We start from the raw sequence: 25,604 nt of genomic DNA, 5'->3' as shown, positions 1-25,604 counted from the left end.
TGAGATAGAGGTACAAATATGTAAACAGATTATGGAAAGATGTAGGAGCAACAGGGTGGTGGTGATAGGAGATTTTAATTTTCCCAACATTGACTGGGATTCGCTTAGTGTTAGAGGTCCAGATGGAGCAGAATTTGTAAGGAGCATCCAGGAAGGTTTTCTAGAGCAGTATGTAAATAGTCCAACTCGGGAAGGGGCCATACTGGACCTGGTGTTGGGGAATGAGCCCGGCCAGGTTGTTGAAGTTTCAGTAGGGGACTACTTTGGGAATAGTGATCACAATTCCGTAAGCTTTAAAATACTCATGGACAAAGACGAGAGTGGTCCTAAAGGAAGAGTGCTAAATTGGGGGAAGGCCAACTATACCAAAATTCGGCAGGAGCTGGGAAATGTAGATTGGGAGCAGCTGTTTGAAGGTAAATCCACATGTGATATGTGGGAGGCTTTTAAAGAGAGGTTGATTAGCGTTCAGGAGAGACATGTTCCTGTGAAAATGAGGGATAGAAATGGCAAGATTAGGGAACCATGGATGACAGGTGAAATTGTGAGACTAGCTAAGAGGAAAAAGGAAGCATACATAAGGTGTAGGCGGCTGATGAAAGACGAAGCTTTGAAAGAATATCGGGAATGTAGGACAAATCTGAAACGAGGAATTAAGAGGGCTAAAAGGGGTCATGAAATATCTTTAGCAAACAGGGTTAAGGAAAATCCCAAAGCCTTTTATTCATATATAAGGAGAAAGAGGGTAACTAGAGAAAGGATTGGCCCACTAAAGGACAAAGGAGGAATGTTATGCTTGGACTCAGAGAAAATGGGTGAGATTCTAAACGAGTACTTTGCATCGGTATTCACCGAGGAGAGGGACATGACGGATGTTGAGGTTAGGAACAGATGTTTGATTACTCTAGGTCAAGTCGGCATAAGGAGGGAGGAAGTGTTGGGTATTCTAAAGGGCATTAAGGTGGACAAGTCCCCAGGTCCGGATGGGATCTATCCCAGGTTACTGAGGGAAGCGAGAGAGGAAATAGCTGGGGCCTTAACAGATATCTTTGCAGCATCCTTAAACACGGGTGAGGTCCCGGAGGACTGGAGAATTGCTAATGTTGTCCCCTTGTTTAAGAAGGGTAGCAGGGATAATCCAGGTAATTATAGACCGGTGAGCCTGACGTCAGTGGTAGGGAAGCTGCTGGAGAAGATACTGAGGGATAGGATCTATTCCCATTTGGAAGAAAATGGGCTCATCAGTGATAGGCAACATGGTTTTGTGCAGGGAAGGTCATGTCTTACCAACTTAATAGAATTCTTTGAGGAAGTGACAAAGTTGATTGATGAGGGAAGGGCTGTCGATGTCATATACATGGACTTCAGTAAGGCGTTTGATAAGGTTCCCCATGGCAGGCTGATGGAGAAAGTGAAGGCGCTTGGGGTCCAAGGTGTACTAGCTAGATGGATAAAGAACTGGCTGGGCAACAGGAGACAGAGAGTAGCAGTAGAGGGGAGTTTCTCAAAATGGAGACGTGTGACCAGTGGTGTTCCACAGGGATCCGTGCTGGGACCACTGTTGTTTGTGATATACATTAATGATTTGGAGGAAAGTATAGGTGGTCTGATTAGCAAGTTTTCAGACGACACTAAGATTGGTGGAGTAGCAGATAGTGAAGGGGACTGTCAGAGAATACAGAAGAATATAGATAGATTAGAGAGTTGGGCAGAGAAATGGCAGATGGAGTTCAATCAGGGCAAATGCGAGGTGATGCATTTTGGAAGATCCAATTCAAGAGTGAACTATACAGTAAATGGAAAAGTCCTGGGGAAAATTGATGTCCAGAGAGATTTGGGTGTTCAGGTCCACTGTTCCCTGAAGGTGGCAACGCAGGTAAATAGAGTGGTCAAGAAGGCATACGGCATGCTTTCCTTCATCGGACGGGGCATTGAGTACAAGAGTTGGCAGGTCATGTTGCAGTTGTATAGGACTTTGGTTCGGCCACATTTGGAATACTGCGTACAGTTCTGGTCGCCACATTATCAAAAGGATGTGGATGCTTTGGAGAGGGTGCAGAGGAGGTTCACCAGGATGTTGCCTGGTATGGAGGGCGCTAGCTATGAAGAGAGGTTGAGCAGATTAGGATTATTTTCATTAGAAAGACGGAGGTTGAGGGGGGACCTGATTGAGGTGTACAAAATCATGAGAGGTATAGACAGGGTGGACAGCAAGAGGCTTTTTCCCAGAGTGGGGGTTTCAATTACGAGAGGACACGAGTTCAAAGTGAAAGGGGAAATGTTTAGGGGGGATATGCGTGGAAAGTTCTTTACGCAGAGGGTGGTGGGCACCTGGAACGCGTTGCCAGCGGAGGTGGTAGACGCGGGCACGATGGAGTCTTTTAAGATGTATCTAGACAGATACATGAATGGGCAGGAAGAAAAGAGATACAGAACCTTAGAAAATAGGCGACATGTGTAGAGAGAGGATCTGGATCGGCGCAGGCTTGGAGAGCCGAAGGGCCTGTTCCTGTGCTGTAATTATCTTTGTTCTATATACATTGAAATTAACAGTATATATTTTGTATATTAACTGTATTCTCGCACCTACACTGTTTGGGATGTTCTTCTCCCTGCTGCTCTCACTTGCGTTCAAGTCTTCAGAAGAAGGAATTTTCCTCCACGCAAGATCAGGTGGCAGGTTGTTCAACCTTGCCCGTCTAAGAGCGAAGACCAATGTAAGGAAAGTCCTCATCAGGGAACTTCTTTGCTGACGATGCTGCATTAACATCTCACACTGAAGAGTGCCTGCAGAATCTCATCGACAGGTTTGCGGCTGCCTGCAACGAATTTGGCCTAACCATCAGCCTCAAGAAAACGAACATCATGGGACAGGACGTCAGTAATGCCCCATCCATCAATATCGGCGACCACGCTCTGGAAGTGGTTCAAGAGTTCACCTACCTAGGCTCAAATATCGCCAGTAACCTGTCTCTGGATGCAGAAAACAACAAGTGCATGGGAAAGGCTTCCTCTGCTATGTCCAGACTGGCCAAGAGAGTGTGGGTAAATGGCGCACTGACACGGAACACAAAAGTCCACGTGTATCAAGCCTGTGACCACAGTACCTTGCTCTACGGCAGCGAGGCCTGGACAACGTATGTCAGCCAAGAGCGACGTCTCAATTCATTCCATCATCGCTGCCTCCGGAGAATCCATGGCATCAGGTGGCATGACCGTATCTCCAACACAGAAGTCCTCGAGGCGGCCAACATCCCCAGCTTATACACCCTACCGAGTCAGCGGTGCTTGAGATGGCTTGGCCATGTGAGCCGCATGGAAGATGGCAGGATCCCCAAGGACACATTGTACAGCGAGCTCGCCACTGGTATCAGACCCACCGGCCGTCCATGTCTCCGCTTTAAAGACGTCTGCAAACGCAACATGAAGTCCTGTGACATTGATCACAAGTCGCGGGAGTCAGTTGCCTGCGATTGCCAGAGCTGGCGGGCAGCCATAAAGGCGGGGCTAAAGTGTGGCGAGTCGAAGAGACTTAGCAGTTGGCAGGAAAAAAGACAGAAGCGGAAGGGGAGAGCCAACTGTGAAACAGCCCTGACAACCAATTTTATCTGCAGCACCTGTGGAAGAGTCTGTCACTCTAGTATTGGCCTTTATAGCCACTCCAGGCGCTGCTCCACAAACCACTGACCACCTGCAGGTGCTTACCCATTGTCTCCCGAGACAAGGAGGCCAAAGAAGAAGAAGAGATATATTTTGTATATTAACAAACAAAATTTGTTTGTGATTTTTATACTTTAGTGTCACTAAAGAACTTTGGCCTTTGTTCCCAATGGTCTCAGCAATTTCCTCTCCCTCATGCATTCTTGTTGGTCATTTTTACTGTTTCCTTTGACTAAGAACCATGTCGTTTTTTTTAGTTCTCTCATAGAACCATAGAAAGGTTACGGCACAGAAAGATGCTAGTCAGCCCATCATGTCTGTGCCGGCTGAAAAAACTAGCCGCCCAATCTAATCCCACCCTCCTACACCTGGTCTGTAGCCTTGCAGGTTACAGCACGTCACATGCAGGTCCAGGTACCTTTTTAAATGAGTTGAGGGTTCTGCCTCTGCTGCCGATCCGGACAGAGAATTCCAGACACTCACCTCCCTCTGGGTGAAAATTTTTTGCCTCATGTCCCCTCTAATCTTTCTACCAATCACCTTACATCTGTGCCCCCTGGTAATTGATCTCTCCAATAGGGGATGCAGGTTCTTTCTAAATACTCGATCTGGGCCCCTCATATTTTTGTACACCTCAATTAAGTCACCCCTCAGCCTCCTCTTCTAAGGAAAACAACCCTAGCCTATCCAATATTTCCTCGTAGCTGAAACTTTCAAACCCTGGCAACATTCTTGTCAATCTCCTCTGTACTCTATCCAGATCAATTATGTCCTTCCTGCAATGTGGTGACCAGAACTGTATGCAATACTCCAGCTGTGGCCTAACCAGCATTTTATACAGTTCCAGCATTACATCCCTGCTTTTATATTCTATACCTTGGCCAATAAAGGAAAGCATTCCATATGTCGTCTTCACCAGTAGCTACCTGTCAAGCCACCTTCAGGGACCTGCACTCCAAGGTCTCTCACTTCTTCCTCCAGCCCTCTTAATATCCTCCCGTTTATTGTGTATTCCCTTGCTTTGTGTGCCCTCCCCAAATGCATTACTTCACACTTCTCGATTGAATTCTATTTGCCACTTTTCCACCCACTCAACCAAACTATTGATATCATTCTGGAGTCTACATCTATCCTCTTTACTATCAACTGCACGGCCAGTTTTTGTGTCATCTGCAGACTTCCCAATCATGCCTCCCACATTTAAGTCCAAATCATTAATATATACCACAAGCAGCAGGGGACCCAATGCTGAGCCCTGTGGAACACCACTGGAAACTGCCTTCCATTCACAAAAACATCCGCCAACCATTACTTTTTGTTTCCTGTCACTGAGCCAATTTTGGATCCAACTCGCCATATTCCCCTGTATCCTATGGGCTTTTACTTTTCTGATTAGTCTGCCATGTGGGACCTTATCAAATGCCTTACTAAAATCCATATAGATAACATCCATTGCACTACCCTCATCAATCCTCCTTGTTACATCCTGAAAAAATTCAGTGAAGTTAGTAAGACACGACCTTCCCTTAACAAATCCATGCTGACTATCCCTGATTAATCCATGCCTTTCTAAATGACAGTTTATCCTATCTCTCAGAATTGATTCGAATAATTTGCCCATCACAGAGATCAGACTGACAGGCCTATAATTTTTTGGTCTATCCCTTGCACCCTTTTTAAACAATAGTACAACATTTGCAGACTTCCAATCCTCTGGCACCTTGCCTGTATCTAGTGAGGATTTGAAAATGATCCTCAGGGCATCTGCTAATTTCTCCCTGGCTTCCTTTAACGTCTTGGGATATAATTCATCCAGCCCTGGTGATTTATCCGCTTTCAAGGATGTCAGACCCTCTAGCACTTCCCCTCTCATTATGCTCATCATATCTAATATTTCACACTCCTCCTCTTTAACTACAATGTCTGCATCATCCCCCTCTATTGTGAAGACAGAGACAAAGTAATCATTAAGAACCCTGCCCACGTCTGCATCCACACATCAGTTGTACATCTCTGATGGGCACTACCCTTTCCTTAGTTATCCCCTTGCTCTTAATGTACTGATAAAACATCTTTGGGTTTTCCTTGATTTTACCTGCCAATACATTTTCATGTCCTCTCTTTGCTTTCCTGATTTAGTTTTTTTTACTTCACCTCTTCCCTTTCTGTACTCCTCTAGGCTTTCTGAAATATTAAGTTTTTTGTGACTGTCATAAGCTTTCTTTTTCTGCTTTATCTTACCCTGATTCTATAGACTCTGGAACAGTTCCTACAGATTGGAGGGTAATTAATGTAACCCCACTATTTAAAAAAGGAGGTAGAGAGAAAACAGGGAATTATAGACCAGTTAGTCTGACGTCGGTTGTGGGGAAAATTCTAGAGTCCATTATCAAAGATTTTATAGCAGAGCACTTGGAGAACAGTGGTAGAATTGGACAGAGTCAGCATGGATTTACGAAAGGGAAATCATGCTTGACAAATCTACTAGAATTCTTCGAGGATGTAACTAGTAGAGTTGATGAGGGGGAGCCAGTGGATGTGATTTATTTGGACTTTCAGAAGGCTTTCGACAAAGTCCCACAGAAGAGATTTGAGTGTGAAATTCAAGTGCATTGAATTGGGGGTAGTGTATTGCAATGGATAGAAAATTGGTTGGCAGACAGGAAACAAAGAGTAGGAATAAACGGGTCTTTTTCCGAATGGTAGGCAGTGACTAGTGGGGTACCGCAGGGATCGATGCTAGGACCCCAGCTATTCACAATATATATTAATGATTTAGATGAGGGAACTAAATGTAATATCTCCAAATTTGCAGATGACACAGAAGTGGGTGGGAGGGTGAGTTGTGAGGAGGATGCAGAGAAGCTGCAGGGTGATTTGGACAAGTTGAGTGAGTGGGCAAATGCATGGCAGATGCAGTATAATGTGGATAAATGTGAGGTTATCCACTTTGGTAGCAAAAACAGGAAGGCAGATTATTATCTGAACGGCTATAAACTGAGAGAGGGGAATATGCAACAAGACCTGGGTGTTCTCGTACACCAGTCACTGAAGTTAAGCATGCAGGTGCAACAGGGGGTAAAAAAGGCAAATGGTATGTTGGCCTTCATAGTGAGAGGATTTGAGTACAGGAGCAGGGATGTCTTGCTGCAATTATACAGGGCCTTGGTGAGGCCACACCTGGAATATTGTGAGCAGTTTTGGTCTCCTTATCTGAGGAAGGATGTTCTTGCTACAGAGGGAGTGCAGTGAAGGTTTACCAGACTGATTCCTGGGATGGCGGGACTGATGTATGAGGAGAGATTGAGTCAGTTAGGATTATATTTACTGGAGTTCAGAAGAGTGAGTGGGGATCTCATAGAAACCTATAAAATTCTAACAGGACTTGACAGGGTAGATGTGGGAAGGATGTTCCCGATGGTGGGGGAGTCCAGAACCGGGGGTCATAGTCGAAGGATACGGGGTAAACCTTTCAGGACTGAGATGAGGAGAAATTTCTTCACCCAGAGAGTGGTGAGCCTGTGAAATTCACTACCACAGAAAGCAGTTGAGGCCAAAACATTGTATGTTTTCAAGAAGGAGTTAGATATAGCTCTTGGGTCTAAAGGGATCAAAGGATATGGGGCGAAAGCGGGAACAGATTACTGAGTTGGATGATCAGCCATGATCATAATGAATGGCGGAGCAGGCTCGAAGGGCCAAATGGCCTACTCCTCCTATTTTCTATGTTTCTATGCTTCTGGATAACCAAGGGTCTCTAGATTTGGCAGTTCCATCCTTTAGCTTTGTGGGGACATGTCTACAATGTATCCATAGAATCTGGCTTTTGAATGCCTCCCACTGGTTTGTCACTGATTTTCCTTCAAATAACTATCTCCTGTCCACTTAAGCAAGATCACTTCTCAGCTTCGTAAAATTTGCTTTCCCCCAATTTAGAACTTTTACTCCTGTTCTATTCTTGTCCTTTTCCATAATAATGCTAAATCTAACTATTATGGTCACTATCTCCAAAATGGTCATCCACTTGCCCAACTTCACTTCCTAAGACTAAATCTAGAATTGCGCCCCCTCTCGTTGGACTTGTGTGCTGGCTAAAAATATTCTCTTGAATGCAGTTCAAGAATTTTGTGACCTCTGTTCCCATCACACTGTTTGTATCCCAGTTGATATGAGGGTAGTTGAAATCCCCAATTATTATCGCCCCGTTGTTTTGCACACAAATATTTGCTTACATATTTTTTCTACCTACATCTCACTATTTGGGAGTTTAGTACACTCCTAATAGTGTGGATGCCCCTTTTTTTATTTCTGAACTCAACCCATATGGCCTCATTTGATGATTCATTTAGCATATCATCCCTCGTCACAGCTGTAATTGATTCTTTAACCAATAATCCAAGACCTCTCCCTTTTTTTTAATCCCCCTCTCTATCCTGTCTGAAAACTCTGTATACAAGGATGTCGAGCTGCTATTTTTGCCCCTCTTTAAGCCACTTTACCGTTATAGCAATGATATCATGCTGCCATGTGTCGATCTGTGCCCTCAGCTCATCGGCTTTATTTCCTCTACTCCTTGCATTTAAATCAATACCTTTTAACACTGCCAAATTTCTGTGCTGCACACTTTTTAACTTTTGCTTCTTCTGTCTTTCAGAGTCACTCGCTAATTTTCTGCCTCCCGTTCCCTGCTCTGAATTTGTCCTATCCAAAACGGCCCTCAGGTTCCCATCCCCCTGCCAATCTAGTTTAAACCATCCCCAACAGCACTAGCAATCCTTCCTGCAAGGATATTCGTCCCGGTCCTGTTCAGTGGCAGACCGTCCAGCTTGTACAGGTCCCACCTTCCCCAGAAATCTGAAATCCTCGCTCCTGCACCATGTCTTCTGCCACGCATTCATCTGGTGTATTCTGCTATGTCTATACTCACTCACACACGGCCTTGGAAGTAATCCGGAGATTACTACCTTGAGGTCCTGCTTGCTAATCCCTTTCCTAACTCCCTCAACTCAGCCTGCAGGACCTCATGCTTTTTTCTACCTACATCGTTGGCACCAATGTGGACCACGACATCTGGCTGTGCACCCTCGCCCTCCAGAATTCTCTAGCCACTCGGTGATATCCATTACCCTTGCACCAGGGAGGCAACATACCATCCTGGAATCACGTCTGTGACCACAAAAATGCCTGTCTGTTCCCCAACTGTGGAATCCCCTACCACCATTGCTCTCCTGTCTCTTCTCCTCCCTCCCTGCACAGCTGAGCCATGCATGGTGCTCTGGTCCTGACTCTCGCACTTTCCAGAGGGACCCTCTCTCCCATCAGTACTCAGAACTGAATACCAGTTAGAAAGGGGGATGCCCTCCGTGGTCTCCACTACATGCCTTGTCCTTCTTGTCTGTCTGGCAGCTACCCAGTCTCTCCCTGCCTGCACTCTCTTAAGCTGCGGGGTGACCACCTCCTCAAAAATGCTGTCCACATATCTCTCATCCTCGCGAATGCACCTCAGTGACTCCAGCTGCTCCTTGAGTTACGAGATTCAGCATTCAGGTTTTTGCATTTGGTGGCTCTTTTTGCACATATAGCTGTCCAGGACATGAGCAGGGTCCTGGAGTCCCCACATGGCACAGGATGTGCATTTGACAGGTGTGAACAGCCCTGACATGCCACAAATCATTTATCTACTGCACTAAAATTGGAAGTTAAATAAACACAAAATGGTTATAAATAAAATGAACAAACGGGTAACCACTTACCATATACTAGTATTTCAGCTTCTACTTAGTAGATAGACTTAAATGTTGGAGAAAAAATAAAAATCAGCTGAAAAAAGAAAATAAAGTAAGAAAATAACCACCAGATACTCACTGACTCGCTCCCTGTAGCTCGCCGCGCTCTCTCCCCTCTCGTGCTTTTTGTAGCTCCGAAGTCTCAGCCTACCTGCTTCCCTGTGATGTCCACTTACCAAAACTAATCTACCTTACCTCTATTAATATATCCTACCAATACTAAAATGTTACCAAAAATAGCAATAACCTCAGTAATAAACCTTACTGCTTTAAAATAAAACAGAACAGTAGACTCAACAGCTTTCTCTTCTGCTTGTGCGCCTTAATTAATTATAAGGTTGTTACATAAATTTTAATTTCAAGTTTTTTTTCTAATTTGTAGCTACTTACACACATACCCTAGTAGTAGTGTACTAACCCAGCTATTTACAGATGCTCCTTAACAGCAGCTACTCAGCAACCAATCACCTTACAGCTTTCCTGTGATGTCACTGTTCATTTTTTTTCCAAACTCAGGCGCACCTGGACTCCTGTCCGCTGCTTTCCTGGAAGGTAAGTGCTGTCGGCCACGATCCTCGGGCTTTTTTAACTGCTCCCTGCTCAGTGTTCCTCCTGCAGGTCTGCTCCTGTCCACTGCTTTCCTGCATTGCTCTCATGGGTTGTGAGCGTCGCTGGCTAGGCCAGCATTTGTTGCCCATCCCTAATTGCCCTTGAAAAGGTAGTAGTGAGCCACCTCCTTGAACTGCTGCAGTCCTTTTGGTCTAGGTACACCCACAGTGCTGTTAGGGATGGAGTTCCATGTTTTTGGCCTGGTGACAGTGAACAGTGATAAAATTCTAAGTCAGGATGATGTGTGGCTCGGAGGGGAAGTTGAAGGTGGTGGTGTTCCCATGGGCCTGCTATCTTTGTCCTTCTAGGTGGTAGAGTTTGCGGGTTTAGAAGGTGCTGTCGAAGGAGCCTTGGTGAGTTGCTGCAGTGCATCTTGTCGATGGTACACACTACCTCCACTGTGCGCCAGGAGTGAATTTTGAAGGTTGTGGATGGGGTAATGATTAAGCAGGCTGCTTTCTCCTGGATGGTGTCGAGCTGCCTGAGTGGTGTTGGAGCTGCACTCATCCAGGCAAGTGGAGAGTATTCCATCACACTCCAGACTTCTGCCTTGTAGATGGTGGACAGGCTTTGGGGAGTCAGGAGGTGAGTTGTTCGCTGCAGAATTCTCAGCCTCTGACCTGCTGTTGTAGCCACAGTATTTATATGGCTGCTGCAGTTAAGTTTCTGTTCAGTGTTTAACCCCCAGGGTTTTGATGGCTAGCAAATGACATTTGTGTGTTTCGGAATATGATTGCTACAGAATTGTTAATTGTGGAAATGCGCCAACACTTGAGTCCAAATAATAAATAAGTATTGAACTGAGGATGCGCAACCAATTAAGTAGTTGCATTTCAGCCTGGGACCTATATTCAGATGAAACTCTCCTCTGACTTTTGACCATAGGAACCCACGCGAAATGAGTTGCGTATACTTAATCGCGTTCTTCGTGGGCATAAGTTCACAATAGAAGATTTTCAAAAGCTGACAATTTTGCACCACATTGGCTGTCTCACTGAGAGGCCACTGGATGGTTGGTATGGGAAATAAATGAACTGTCACACTGTTACAATAGGGGGAGCTGTTTTAAAGTTGGAGGGATTGTTGAGGTCTAGCAGCAGAAACAATGCTGTACTTAGCCTGGCAGAGTTATGTGCTGATACTGAGAACCCGAAAACAGTATATCATTGCATTCCCCAAGATTAACTTGGCTGAGGAGTACCTTGGAGAGATGTGCAAACATTAATGAAATGTTTGAGTCTAATCTCAAGCCTGTAATGGCTGAGAAGTAGGGTCCTAGTATGATCTGAAGCCAAAAGATCATTAAAAATGTGCGAAAGGCAGCAGTTTTTAAAGGGAGCCTTAATTACAGTAGCAGTTTGTTCGCTATGCAAGACACAAACAGCCTAATAAAGTGACTGCTGTTTTTATGCCACTGCTATTAAAGCTGAGTAATTGATTGTGCATTGTGCACATTAAGAAATTGTAGTGGTGCTGAGTGAGACTTACATTGAAGATAAATCAGTTTGCTTCATGATGTTGGTAACGAGGCTCCCAATTCCAATTTTATTCCATCAGGGACTTTCTTTCCTTAGGAAGACAAGCTGGTAATGTATTATAATAGAAGTATTACAAATAAGGGGTGCAGGTGTCATGATAAACCTCACAAACAAAGCTCAGTTTGCCAGCTGAATCCTGAATTTCAATCACCCTCAAACACCCAAAATGTTCTTTATTTTTCTTTATTCAGTCTCTGATGTGGGCATCACTGACAAGGCTGGAATTTATTCCCAACACTAATTGCCTTCAGAAGGTGGACCATCATCTGGTACCACTGCATTTCTTTGTTGTGATTTTTTACAACTCAGTGGTTTTCTAGGTCACTGCAGAGGACAGTTTTAAGAGTCAACCATGTTGGTGTGGGTACTGCAGTCACATATAGGCCAAGCCAGGTAAGGACAGCAGGACATTAGTGAACAAATTGGGTTTTTACAACAATACAACAGCTTCCTAGTCACTATTACTGGTAACAGCTTTTTATTTCCAGATTTTAAAAAAATTAGATTTCTCAAGCTGCCAGGTGTGATTGAACTCATATTCTCAGTATTATTATTTCATACTTCTGGACGACTAATCCAGTAACAGAATATTAATGATCTATTTCATCAACGCCCTGGTGGCATCATGGACCTCATTCTGTCACTCTGCAGGTCTTGCCCTTCGTTGCTTTACTGGGGTAAGCAACCATGGGTGTAGCAGATAATCTTGATCTCCCAGCAAGATATTCTTAATGTCTTCCCCATGAACTAATGACAGAACTGTAGATTTGGCATAAAATGAATGCACCTACTCATTTTAAGATAAGTTTGGAGGTTGTGTGACATTTAATGTAACTTTCTTGTTAATATCTCAATTCTTTTGATGTGACATGTTTTTAAGCCTATGATGGATGTCAGCTTTTGTCCAGGTTAGGCACTGTGGCAGGGCATGCTGTCATGGTATGTGTTTGTGTCTGTCAATTAAGGATTCCATTTCTGTTCAACTTGTTTTCTGTCTCGCATTCTGCCTTGCACATTCTCTTGGTTGTGTCATACTGTTCCCCTCTTGTCTCATCAACTCATTAACAGTCAGTCCAATGTGCAACATTCAGTATCATGTCTCTTTATTATGTGAGTGTTACAGGCTTTTAATACTTGATAATTTCCATTGTGCTTGAAAAAGGAACTTTACAGGATGAGAACTTTATGCGGACTAAAAGCAGAAAGATACAAGCTTTTGGTCAGCTATGTGGCCTTGTCCAATCTACACCTTCTCCTTTGTTATCTCTTGCCCCACCCCCACCTCACTTGCTTATAACCTTTGACATTTCTAATATTTGTCAGCTCCGAAGAAGGGTCACTGACCCGAAACGTTAACTCTGCTTCTCTTTCCACAGATGCTGCCAGACCTGCTGAGTGGTTCCTGCATTTCTTGTTTTTATTTAAGATACAAGCTATTGTTAACTTGAGTGTTTTCCAGCACTTGGTCTGTGTAAAGACTGATTTCTAAGTCACTCTGTATTTGCCAGAAATTGATGGATAAAAACGAGTCCCTTCAGAGAAAACATTAATATCGAATCACTTAGAATCATTGAAAGTTTAGGGCACAGAAAGAGGCCACTTGGCCCAGTGTGTCTGTGCCAGCCGAAAAACATTCCATCCATTCTAATCCCACCTTCCAGCATTTGTTCCGTACCCCTGCAGATCACGGCACTTGAGGTGCATATCCAGACTCCTTTTGAATGAGTTGAGGCTTTCTGTCTCAACTACCCTTTCAGGCAGTGAGTTCCAGACCCCCACCACCCTCTGGGTAAAAAAAACCTTTCCTCATCTCCCCTCTAATCTTTCGACCAATCACTTTAAATCTATGTCCCCCAGTCACTGACCTCTCTGCTAAGGTAAGTAGGCCCTTCACCTCCACTCTATCCAGGCCCCTCAAAGTTTTGTATATTTCAATCAGATCTCCCCTCAGCCTTCTCTGTTCCAAGGAGAACAACCCCAGTCTATCCAATCTTTCCTCATAGCTGCATTTTTCCAGTCCCAGCAACATCTTCCTAAATCTCACTGTACCTTCTCTAGTGCAATTACATCCTTTCTGTAATGAGGTGACCAGAACTGCACACAGTACTCATGATGTGGCCTAACCAATGATTTATATAGTTCCAGCATAACCTCCTTGCTTTTATATTCTATACCTCAGCCAATAAAGGAAAGGATTCCATATACCTTCTTAACCACTTATCGACCTGTCCTGCTACCTTCTGGGATCTGTGGACATTTACTCCAAGGTCCCTCACTTCCTCTACACCTCTCAGTATTTTCCCATTAATCGTGTATTCCTTTGTCTTGTTTGACCTCCCCAAATGCATCACCTCACACTTCTCCAGCTTGAATTCCATTTGCCACTTTTCTGCCCATCTGACCAGACCATCAATATCTTCCTGCAGTCTCCAGTTATCCTCCTTGCTATCTACCACTCGGCCAATCTTTGTGTCATCTGCAAACTTCTTGATCATGCCTCCCACTTGATGCTAACCCTGCAGAGCCACTGACTTAAAGGGGAAGGAAAAGAGCAATTTGCCACATAAATGCCCCCTTATTGTTACTTTTCATGCCTTTAATGTTAGTTTTTTAAAAAGCTGCAAATATTTACTTAAGAACTGATCCCCTCACAGTTAGTGAACTGTTCTTAGTGGTGATGTCTGTTATGGGGAAGTAGCTCATTCAGATTGTGCTGTCTTTTTAAAGAGATATCTCAGACTTTATGTAACACTTCAATAGCTTTGGCAGATCTCTGTGTGTTGTAAACAAGCTTTCGCATAAGTGATGTCCAATTAAATTTTATTTGGTTAAATATATATATTTAAAGGCTCAAGACCAATTGTAAAGGAATATTTGACTGGAACAGGCTGTCCACTAATATTCATCTCATTCTCCCAGTTTCTCCGTCTCCGACGCATCTGCTTCGATGATGCAACCTTCCACAACAGTGCTTCTGATATGTCTTCCTTCTTCCTCAACCGAGAATTCCCCCTCACTGTGGTTGACAGGGCCTTCAACCGTGTCCGGCCCATTTCTTGCACTTCTGTCGTCAACACTTCCACTCCCTCCCAGAACGGTGACAGGGTTCCCCTTGTCCTCACTTGCCACCCCACCAACCTCCACATCTAAAGGATCATCATCCGCCATTTCCGCAACCTCCAGTGTGATGCCACTGCCAAATGCATCTCCCCCTCCCCTCGCCTGTCAGCATTCCGAAGGGATGGTTCCCTCCACGACACCTTGGCTCACTCCTCCATTATCCCTGACACCTCGTCCGCTTCCCACGGCACCTTCCCATGCAAGAAGGTGTAATACCTGCCCTTTTACCTCCTCTCTCCTCACCATCCAAGGCCCCAAACACTCCTTTCAGGCGAAGCAGTGAATTGTACTTCTTTCAATTTAGTATACTGTATTCGTTGCTCACAATGTGGTCTGCTCTACATTGGGGAGACCACACGCAGATTGGGTGACCGCTTTGCGGAACACCTCCGCTCAATCCGAAAGCATGACCCCGAGCTTCTGGTTGCTGTCCATTTCAACACTCCCCCCTGCTGTCATGCCAACATTTCTGTTTTTGGCTTGCTCCAGTGTTCCAGTGAACATCAACGCAAGCTTGAGGAGCAGCACCTGATATTTCAATTTGGCACTCTACAGCCTTGCAGACTGAACATTGAGTTCAATAACTTCAGAGCATGACTGGCCTTTTTAAAAATATTTTATTTTTTTAACAATGTGCCTGCTAGTCATGTAGTCAGAGCTGCTCATTATTCCGCTATTAACACACTCTCTGGACTAATCTTTGTCTTTCATCACAAGCATTAACACACTCTTTGTCTTTGTCCCAGGACCGCTTTGTTATTTAATATCTCCTCCCCTCTGTCCTATCACACACCTTCCCCTTTGTTCTCTCCCCTGCACCCCTCCCCTTCACTTGCTTAAAATCTAATTCTTTTCTAACCTTTGCCAGTTCTGAAACGTTAACTTGGCTTCTCTCTCCACAGATTCTACCAGACCAGCTGAGTATTTCCAGCACTTTTTGTTTTTATTTGCATGGAACATACTTGTTTTGCTTTAAATTCATTTGCATTTAATTTACTTTAATCTAGAAATAGGAGCTCCTGGAAAGTTCTGGTGAAAACAATCACACTCGAGCCATCTGATATTTTTTCAATGTTATTAAACCTTTTGCCTGTCAGTAAATGGAAGCAGAAGCTGGGAAGGCCTAAGGATTTCTTGCACACGCTTGAGGGGTAATGCTGCTGCTCCTCCTGGCCCACAAGAGGTTCTGAGAAAAGTAATTTTTATAAACTTATCCTGCCTACTTCTGGCTAGTCAGCACGTCCCACCATGGTTCTACTACCAGGCTGCAGATGGTGCAGGAGTCCCCTGATTTGAAGTCAAGATTGTGTCACAGTGCTGATGATGTCACCAGGCCACAACTTTTGAAGTTTAGGTAGGCCCCTCCCTGACAGCAAGAGCCGCATCAATGCCATGAGTCACCATCATAAAAGTAACGGCAGCTAGGGACACAGTGGCTTGGAGCCAAAATCTTCAAATTTTAATCCCTCCCATGTGCCATTCTCACTGGACAAAGGGTTAAAATCCCAGCCACAGTCTTCCCAGTAGTCAGTCTTGTGATTCATGGCAAATTTAGTCTGTCATTGCCATCAACTCAAACAGTCTTGTGCAATATTAAAGCAGCTTTACAAGTCCTGTGTTATTGTATTCAGCTATGTTGGAACATTTGCATTAGATTACAGGTTTGCCTTTTTCTGAAGATTCTTGAAAAAGAGCAGCGTAGCCTTCCTTTTACGGATATTAGAACTTAAAATCATGCTTTGTTGTAAAACCACAGTGGATCTAATGCCCAATACTCTTGTTGCCACATGTGGGAGCTCCCAGAATATGCATACAGCATCTACTTTCACGAGCGACTTTAACTTGCTTAGTCATTTGTGACACCTTCCTATAACACCGCAACCTGCAAGTTCCCCTCCCAGCCACACACCATCCTGACTTGGAACTATATCGCCATTCCTTTACTGTCGCTGGGTCAAAATCCTGGAACTCCTTCCTAACAGCACTTTTGGTGTACCTACACTGTATGCATTGTAGTGGTTCAAGAAGGCAGCTCACCACAACCTTCTTGATTTTAGGGATGGGCAATAAATGCTGGTCTAGCCAGCAATGCCCACATCCAATGAAAGAATTTTTAAAAACTGTCAGCAGTGACTGAGGAAACAATTCTTACTGGTGTTCAAAGGGGCTGAAATTTCGTGGCCAGGCTTATCTCTAGCTTAAGTGCTGGGGGAAGGATGGAATAGAACCAGGATACAATCCATTCAGAGGAGGCCAGGAAATGGGAGATGTGGGCGAATCTTCTATCCGCTCACATCAAGATTGCGAGATTCAACTTCATCAGGAACTTCTGCTCAGTTTGTCTCGATAGGCCTGACAGAGCCTACTACTGAGATAAAAGGAGGATATACTTAAAAAGTTGGCGGTCCTCAAAGAACAGAGGTCACTGGTCCAGATGTGATGCCTCCTAGATTGCGGCAGGAGAATGGAAATTGCCGAGACTATTTGGTGGCCTGTAGAATACACCCAGTAGTGTAATACCATCTCTATTGTTTCTTAACTCTAACTAATAATTAACTCTAATAGATTCTGTTCCGTAGCCCTCCAGGACATCCTCTCTCTCCAGCACTGTTATATTCTCCATACCTCCTCTTTCCTTCTCTGCCTTTCCTGAACACCCTATATCATTTTTGAAAGGAGGTGGGGGTGGGTGGGGGTGGGGGGTGGGTGGGTGCTGGAGGGTTTGGTGTGTAACATTTACAACCCTCCCCTACCCAAGGAGGTTTCAGGAATTAGAGGAATGCATGGGTTGTAGGGATGGGGGAGATTATGAAGAAAGAGGCTGGAATTTCATGCCACTACGGATGGGCTCAGAGGCACTGAGACTGACAAAATGGTGTGGGAAGGCATTGGGTGGCATGCCTGCCACTTTGCTGCTACTATGCCATTTCACCATCGGTGGGAAAGGTGGCAGACTGCTCACCTGCCCAGAGCTCAATTGAGCCACTTAAATCGCCAGTTATGGGCCTCTTCCTGACTCCGTTGGTATTAAAAGGGGACCCCCTGGCAGCAGCGACCACACCCCACCAGCATCTCGCTGGGGCCTCCCTGACTGACCCCGATGCTCTGAGACCCCACTTACTTTGAGGATGCACGTCCATTGATGTGCCTTCTTCCTGTACATGCAGCCCCAGCAGTGGCAACCACTCCTGGTGGCACTGCTGAGCTGCCAGCCATCTGATTGAACCTGCAGATCGTGGGGGCGGACTGCCATACTTAATTGGACAAAAGCCCCAGTGGCAGCCACTTAATTGGCCACTTAAGCAACTGTTGCTGTAAACTGCAGCCCAGATCCCACTGCCTGCTGAAGCGCATAGTGGCGCTATCAGCCTTAGTGGCGGGACCCCTGTCACCTCAGAAAAATCCTGGCCAGGGATGTGAGGCCATGAAGGGATTGAGACTCAGAATTTTAAAAGTTGAGGCATTGCTGGACCGCAAGCCAATGTAAATTATTGAGCAGGAGGGTGATGGATGAATGGGACTTAGTGCAAGCTCAAATATGGGCAGCAGAGTTTTGGGTAAGCTAGTTTATGAAGGCTGGAAGATGGGAGACTGGCCAGGGGAACATTGGAATAGTCAAGTCTGGCAGAAATAAAAGCAAAGATGAGGGTATCAGCAGCAGATGTGGTGAGGCAGGTATTGAAATCGGTGATTATATGGAAGTGGAAGTAGGTAATCTTGATGTTGAAGAGAATATGAGTTTCGGGGTCAGTTTGACTGCTTGAGTATTTTAATGAGTTTTTCTCTGTAATGTGGAACGAGTTTTACAGCAGGCTGGGAGTTGCACTATGCTGCATTTCACCAGTAGTGTGGCACTGAATTTCAAGCTCCAGGTCTTCTTCATTAGATACAACCTATTTTTGCTTTTCGTATAGAGTCCCACTGGACTCACTTCATGGGTAATACACTTGTCTATGATGCACTATGCTTCACAGAGGTAGAACATTCCAGTGTGTATTATATCATAATGCTCACTGTGTTAGAAGGGTTTAGTATGCTGAATGGTTATATCGTCAATTGTGCATTGTAAGGGTATATAATGTACTCTGTGTTTAGTGGTGCAGTACTATATAAAATTAACTACATGCAAGAGCTTCTAACCCTTATGCTCACTGCACATGGGGAAATCACAAATCCTAATTAATATACTCCTTCATCTTGTTTTTTTTTCCTGTAAACCTTTGATTTAGTTGTAGAAGTAATCTTTCACATAACTTGCATTTTGTTCTCAAAAACCCATTCCATGATGTTCCCAGTTGCCACACAGCCAAAGGAGCAAGTTTCATTTGTGCTTTGTAATCTCCCACAGTCATGCTACTCATTACCAGAGTAGCACCCACAACCTCATGGAAGTGTTTGGAACTGACTCCAAGTTCCTGAGAGTTTGTAATGTCCACATTTTATTCTCTTTTTTTTTTTAAATGAGCTGCTGGGACCTACAGGTAGTGCCTGGATGTAGTCCCCTACATCTGTGCAACAGATTTCTAATATTAGTTAGAAGTGCAGGGAATTGCAAGCACAGAATTACAACACTTCAGTACTAGGCTAGCTAATAGCACTGAGTCCATGTAAGGAAATTCCAGTCGTGTCAAACATTGTTTTTAATGGTAATTGCTGTTAGTGCTGATTCCCCTCCAATTACAGTGGAGTACATGTGATTTATATTTATACTCCTAAAGTACTTCATTGGCTGTAAAGCACTTTAGGACGTGCTATCATGAAAGACGCTATATAAATGCAATTCTTATTTTATCCTTCATTAGTGAGTGTCAAATGAGGGAAATATATCAGCTGAATCTAATCATGTTGTCTTCTCTCACGCACCCCAGACATATAGGCACACTTGCTCTTCCCATATTACTTGCTGAATAGTGTTTGGGATGAGAAACCTGGTTGATATTCTTCTTATACCCCTTCAAGTTTTTGACTGCTAAGCTGCTCTACCATGGCAGACTTTGGGCAACTAAGCACAGACTAGGGAGCAAACTTTAAAATATCTCATGGTCTGTATGGTTCAGTTTCACACCAGATACTGCACATACCAACTGTGCCACTGGGGCACTTAGACCTGGTATCCTGAAACTGAACAGAGGTTCCCCCCACCCCCCCCACCCTTCATTGAAGCATGTCCAGTAAAAGATCACCCCAACTCTATTAGCTCGATGCAGATTTGTGCTAATACCATCTTTCAAGCAAACTATTTACTACTTGATCTCATCCTCATGGATCTACCTGTCGCAGAGGTACCTGGTGTAGGTATGAGCGACCACCACAGAATCCTTGTGGAGACGAGGTCCTGTATTCACACTGCGAACACTGTCACTGTGCTAAATTATATAGATTCAGAACAGATCTAGCAGCTGAAAAATGAGCATCCATGAGGCACCGTGGACGATCAGCAGCAGAATTTTATTCTGTAACCTCATGGCCCAGCATATCCCTCACTCTACAATGACCATCAAGGCAGGGAACCAAGCCTGATTCAATGATTGTTGGAGAGCATGCCGGGAGCAGCACCAGGCATTTCTAAAAATGTGAAGCTACAACACAGGACTACATGCATGCTAAACAGCGGAAGCAGCATGCTATAGAAGAACTAGGCGATCCCACAACCAACTCATGCATGCTAAACAGCGGAAGCTCAGAACTAGGCGATCCCACAACCAACGGATCAGATCAAAGCTTTGCAATCCTGCCGCATCCATTCACGAATGGTGAACAATTAAACAAGTAACTGGAGGAGGAGGCTCCATAAACAACCCCATCCTCAATGATGGCGGAGCCCAACACGTCAGTGCAAAAGGCAAAGCTGTAGTATTTGTAGCCATCTTCAGCCAGAAGTGCCAGGTAGGTGATCCATTTCAGCCTCCTCCTGAGATTCCCACAATTAAAGATGCCAGTCTTCAGCCAATTCGATTCACTGCACTCGATATTCGAGAAATGGCTGAAGGCACCGGGTACTGCAAAAACTATGGGTCCTGACAACATCCCGGCTGTAATAATAAAGACGTGCTCCAGAACCAGCTGCACCTCTAGCCAAGCTGTTCCAATACAGCTATAACACTGGCATCTACCTGACAACGTGGAAAATTGCCCCGGTGTATCTTGTTGACAAAACCAGAACAGATCCAATCTAGCCAATTACCACCCCATCAATCTACTCTCAATCACCAGTAAAGTGATGGAAGGTGGCGCAACAGTGCTACCAAGCAGCACTTACTTAGCAATAACCTGCTCACTAATGCCCTGGTGGAACCCAAACTGAGCCACTCTGCTCCAATCCTCATTCCATGTTTAGATCAAATGAGCTGAACTCCAGAGATGAGGTGAGAGTGACTGCCCTTGCCACTCTTGGTCAAATGCTGCCTTGATGTCATCAAGGAGCCCTAGCAAAATTGAAGTTAATGAGGGTCAGGGAAAACTCTTATGGTTGGAGTCATCTCCGCCCCAGGACATCGCTGCAGGAGTTCCTCAGGGAAGTGTCCTAGGTCCAACCCTCTTCAGCTGCTTCATTAATGACCTTCCCTCCATTGTCAGGTCAGAAGTAGAGATGTTGGCTGATGGTTGCACAGTGTTCACTACTGATTCCTCAGATACTGAAGCAGTCCCGTGCCTGTATGCAGCAAGACCTAGACAACATTCAGGCTTAGCTGCTATATGGCAAGTAACATTCTTCCCTAACCATCTCCCCTTGGTGTTCAACCACATTACCATTGCTGAATCTTCCACTATCAACATCCTTCAGTTACCATTGACCAGAAACATAACTGGAGCAGTCATATAAATACTGTGGCTACAAGAGCAGGTCAGATGCTGGGAATTTTGTAGTGAGCAACTCCCCTCCTGACTCCCCAAAGCCAGCCCACTAACTACAAGGTACAAGTCAGGAGTGTGATGGAATACTCTCCATTTGCGTGGATGAGTACATCTCCGACAAGACTCAAGAAGCTTGACATCATCCAAGGCAAAGCAGTCCTTTCATCGACAGCTTATCCAGCACCTTAAACATTTTTTCCCTCCACCAGCGCACAGTAGCAGCAGTGTGTACCATCTACAAGATGCACTGCAGCAACTTGCTAAGGCTCCTTCAACAGCACCTTCCAAACCCGTGACCTCTACATTCTAGAAGAACAAGGGCAACAAACACATGGGAATACCACCACCTGCAAGTTTCACTCCAAGCCACGCGCCATCCTGACTTGGAACTATATCGCCATTCCTTCACCATCACTGAGTCAAAATCTTGGAACTCCCTCCTTAACAGCACTACGGGTGTACCTACATCACACAGCCTGCAGCAGTTCAAGAAGGCGGCTCACCACAATCTTCTCGAGCAATTAGGGATGGGCAATAGATGCTGGCCTGGCCAGCGATTCTCGCATTCCATGAACGAATATGAAGAAAAAGATTTGTAGATTAAACTTGAGGTTTGGTTGGCATTGGTGGGCATTTTGGGTCATTTTCTATTGGTATTGACCCAGCTCCCTAATGAGTCAACCAATTTTAGTATCTCAGCCATATTGATCAGGTAAGATTTTTTTTCCCACTGGAAGAAAGAAGGTTATGGAGATGCTCAAATTATGTTCTGTGAGGGTAAAGAGGGAAACTTGTTTTCCACTGATTGGTGAATCGGTAGCAAGGGGACATAGACTCAAGATTATTAGAGCGTAGAATACTTTACCAAAGTGATTATTGAAGTCAAGATTATACCATAATTTGAAAGGAGTTGGATAAATATTTGAAAAGGAAAAATGTAAAGCTTTACAGGGAAATGCCAAGGAAGTGGGATTAGATTAGCCAGAACTAGTTGAAGAGCTGGGACCAACACTGGTGTATTGGGCCAGATAGTTTCATTCTGTGCTATAAATTCTATCTGTTGCTATCAATAACTTTTCTTTTCTCTTGCAGGGAAACCAATTCAGATCAAGCCCAGATTTTGATTGACGTTTGTAAGTGTCCCATCACAAAACCGTTTCAACACCAACCAAGTACCTGGAAAGTGGGAAGGGCACTTGCTTGGGACAGATTGTCTACCTTGAGTGAAACTGTACGGACAACTAGCAGACTATACTTTTGTTTACAATTCCTACTTTTTTTTGCAGGAACATTTTCTGTGTTTTTGGACTCAGAATTTGGGCCTGCAAGAAAACCTTCAGTGGCATCACCATTACAAATCTAGTGGTGTTTACAAATAATCTCTACTTACCATCTACAAGAAATGAAAGCATTGGATTCAAGCAGAGATTCTGGTATGAATTGGCCACTTGGTTTCCAAGCCTCCATGATGTCTTTTGGGCTTATTCTTCTGTCTCAACAGTGGAGTAACATTTATAAATTGTGGTCTTCATAATATTGCAGATTCTCAATTTTTTTTAAACTCAGCTGCCTCCATTTTATTAAACATCGTATAGTTTCAATTCTTGTTATTTTGCCTATGACGTCTGTGGTGTGCAGTACTGGGAGCTTTACCTTGCCGAGGTCTGCTTGATGGGTAGTGTAGTAGGAGCTTTGCTCCATATCTAACCCATACTGTGCCTGACTGGGGAATTCTTAATGCTTACAGTGAATGGAAAAGTGAAAAACTCTTCCATTCTCCAGGACTAGCATCCTGATGGGTACTAACTTTGCAGAAAAAAAATTAAACCCAAACCCAAGTAATTTCTAACTGCCCTTGAATCTAGGTTGCAGCTGTGAACTAGCTTTCCTAAAGCTGTTTGGATATATTATTTCATCTACTTGTGGTGTTTTAATGGTGATAGTTGAAGAGTGCATTTTTTTTTTATATATAGCAATGTCCACCAAGGTTATTAACAGTTTTCGATTTTCTTTTGTAACCAGGCTCTCTATATTTTAAGACTGCGATATATTAGATTATGCACTGCCTTCATATACAATATAATAAAATGGACAAAATTGCAAAGTATTGATGCTCGATGCCATAGAGCAGGATTCTCGAACGAGCCCCACTCTACTCAGCAGCAATGAAGTGGAACCTGTGACATGGCAGAGCAAAGGAGAATGGAAGATCTGCAGGCGTATCACAACTGGGTAAACCAAGGCACCTTCTTTCAGATGTTCATACCAAGTATTTACCACTTGAGTGCAGGCAATATCACTTGCCACGTTGGCCGCCATGTGTGAGACCAGGCGGACAAAGGGAAAAGAAGGACAATATTAACCAAGGGAACTTACCTAGAACAATACCTCAAGGAGAAAGAAAAAGATTGTTTTTAAGGCATCACTCACAGCAACTTGGTATATGTGTGTTAGGATAGAAATGGCTAATATTATCTATTGAGACAAATCGTTTGCATTTAATATATTTTATCTTGCATCTGCAAGAACTGCACACTGAGGGTTTTGATATTTAATATTTCAGTACCTCCATACTGAGTTCCTGATTGTGCCTATACTGTCAAAAGCACCTTGTACATCATGGAGCCAATATGTAAGCTGACTTTATTGGATAACAAGATCAACTCATTCATGTGATTTTATGGTGTCCCAGGTACATTGCAAATAACTCGCTGCAGTGAGCAATTTTCAATGGGTGGAGGAAGGGCATACCTGAAGAATTTTAAAAAATGTTTGTGTATATAATGCATAGGGAATTAATGCAGCCTGCACTTTTTAGCACCCATTCCAAGCAGGTGCTGTGGATCTAGGGTCCTGCTCAGGCAGTTTAGCCGCAATATGGGACCTAAATTGAATTTAAGTTGCAAGCCAGGATGGGCTTTGTTTGCAGGCTTCCAGATCTCTGCACACATTGGAGTAAACTGTGCTGTGTTGGGAACCTCAGGCCTCCACACCTGATAACATGGGCAGTAGCTGCCCATTGTATTTCAGCATAAAGCTTGGTTGTTTCTTTGATATTGTTTAGGGAACAGGAACTGTTAGTTGGTGCGGAGGAGCAATGATTGTGTAGTGACATTCCCACTGACATCTCATAGAAATGTTCATAACATTGACTATTGCACATGATGTTTTGTGTCCCACACATGGAAGGGTTCAGCATATGAATAGTCTTTGTTATTCATTGACTGCATGTTGCTTTCCTGGAGAGTTCATTTCTATTTAACCCTTGTTAAATATGTTGGTTTTTTTCTTGCTGTTTATAAATGAATTTTGGTGATGATTGCTGACTCTTCCTTTTTTTCAAAGATCAAACCTGTTTTCGAAGCATTCAGTAAAGCTTCTGTAAGATCTGTTCTAGTTTTGTAATTCTAGATAAATATATATCTGAGCCAGACAGAGAATCCCAGTGTATGCAGTCAGTTCAAATTAACTCCATTGTATTGAATTCGAATGGATCAAAGGTCAGTGGAAGCTTTAAATATTAGCAAATGGAAGTTATAATGAAAGAAAACACATGCATTTGACTAGTACATCTTCTGGCTGTCCAATAGCACTTCACAACTAATGAATTATTTTTGAAGTGTGCTCACCATCATTATATGGGCAAACACAACAGCTAATCTTCAGAAAGCAAATTAGATTAATGATAAGTGTATATATTGATGGTCCAGGTTGAAGGATGAACGTTACTTTGACCAGAACCATTTTGTAAATGCACAGTGCCTTAGCCCTATTCAAAGTCACTACCACTTGTGCCCCTCTTTAAAAGGAGGGCACCACAAAAACAATATTCTCACATGGCTTATTCAAACTGATACATTAACAAAATAAAAGTGGCATTAAATCGTGATCCAGTTTACCTCCTGAACTGAAGTGAAGATCCTGCCGTCTCCAGTCAGGGTAGCCCTTAAATCTGCTGGCGGACACTGATTGCTGTGCAAGGCCACTCAAGTGTGACCAAGACCACGAAGGAGAGGCAGGCAGTCTAAGCACTGCT

At 44.0% G+C, this 25,604-nt stretch overlaps 1 protein-coding gene across 4 annotated transcripts in view; it reads left to right on the top strand.

Moving 5' to 3' along the window:
- Positions 1–24,887, top strand: part of zc3h3 (zinc finger CCCH-type containing 3) — a 343,469-nt gene extending 318,582 nt beyond the window's left edge. For 2 of the 4 annotated variants that reach the window (XM_068031413.1, XM_068031411.1), the window contains one exon: positions 22,661–24,887. In XM_068031413.1, the coding sequence (XP_067887514.1) occupies positions 22,661–22,692 (32 nt within the window). In that variant the 3' untranslated portion in view covers positions 22,693–24,887. The remainder of the gene's footprint in view (positions 1–22,660) is intronic. The other 2 variants (XR_010975023.1, XM_068031412.1) reach the window with 2 other exon arrangements.
- Positions 24,888–25,604: the final 717 nt, after the last annotated feature.

Source organism: Heterodontus francisci, chromosome 5 (assembly GCF_036365525.1).
Source record: "Heterodontus francisci isolate sHetFra1 chromosome 5, sHetFra1.hap1, whole genome shotgun sequence".
In the NCBI taxonomy this organism is placed as follows: Eukaryota; Metazoa; Chordata; class Chondrichthyes; order Heterodontiformes; family Heterodontidae; genus Heterodontus; species Heterodontus francisci.
Note: the sequence above shows the minus strand (reverse complement) of the source record. Positions and strands in the feature narration are given on the sequence as shown.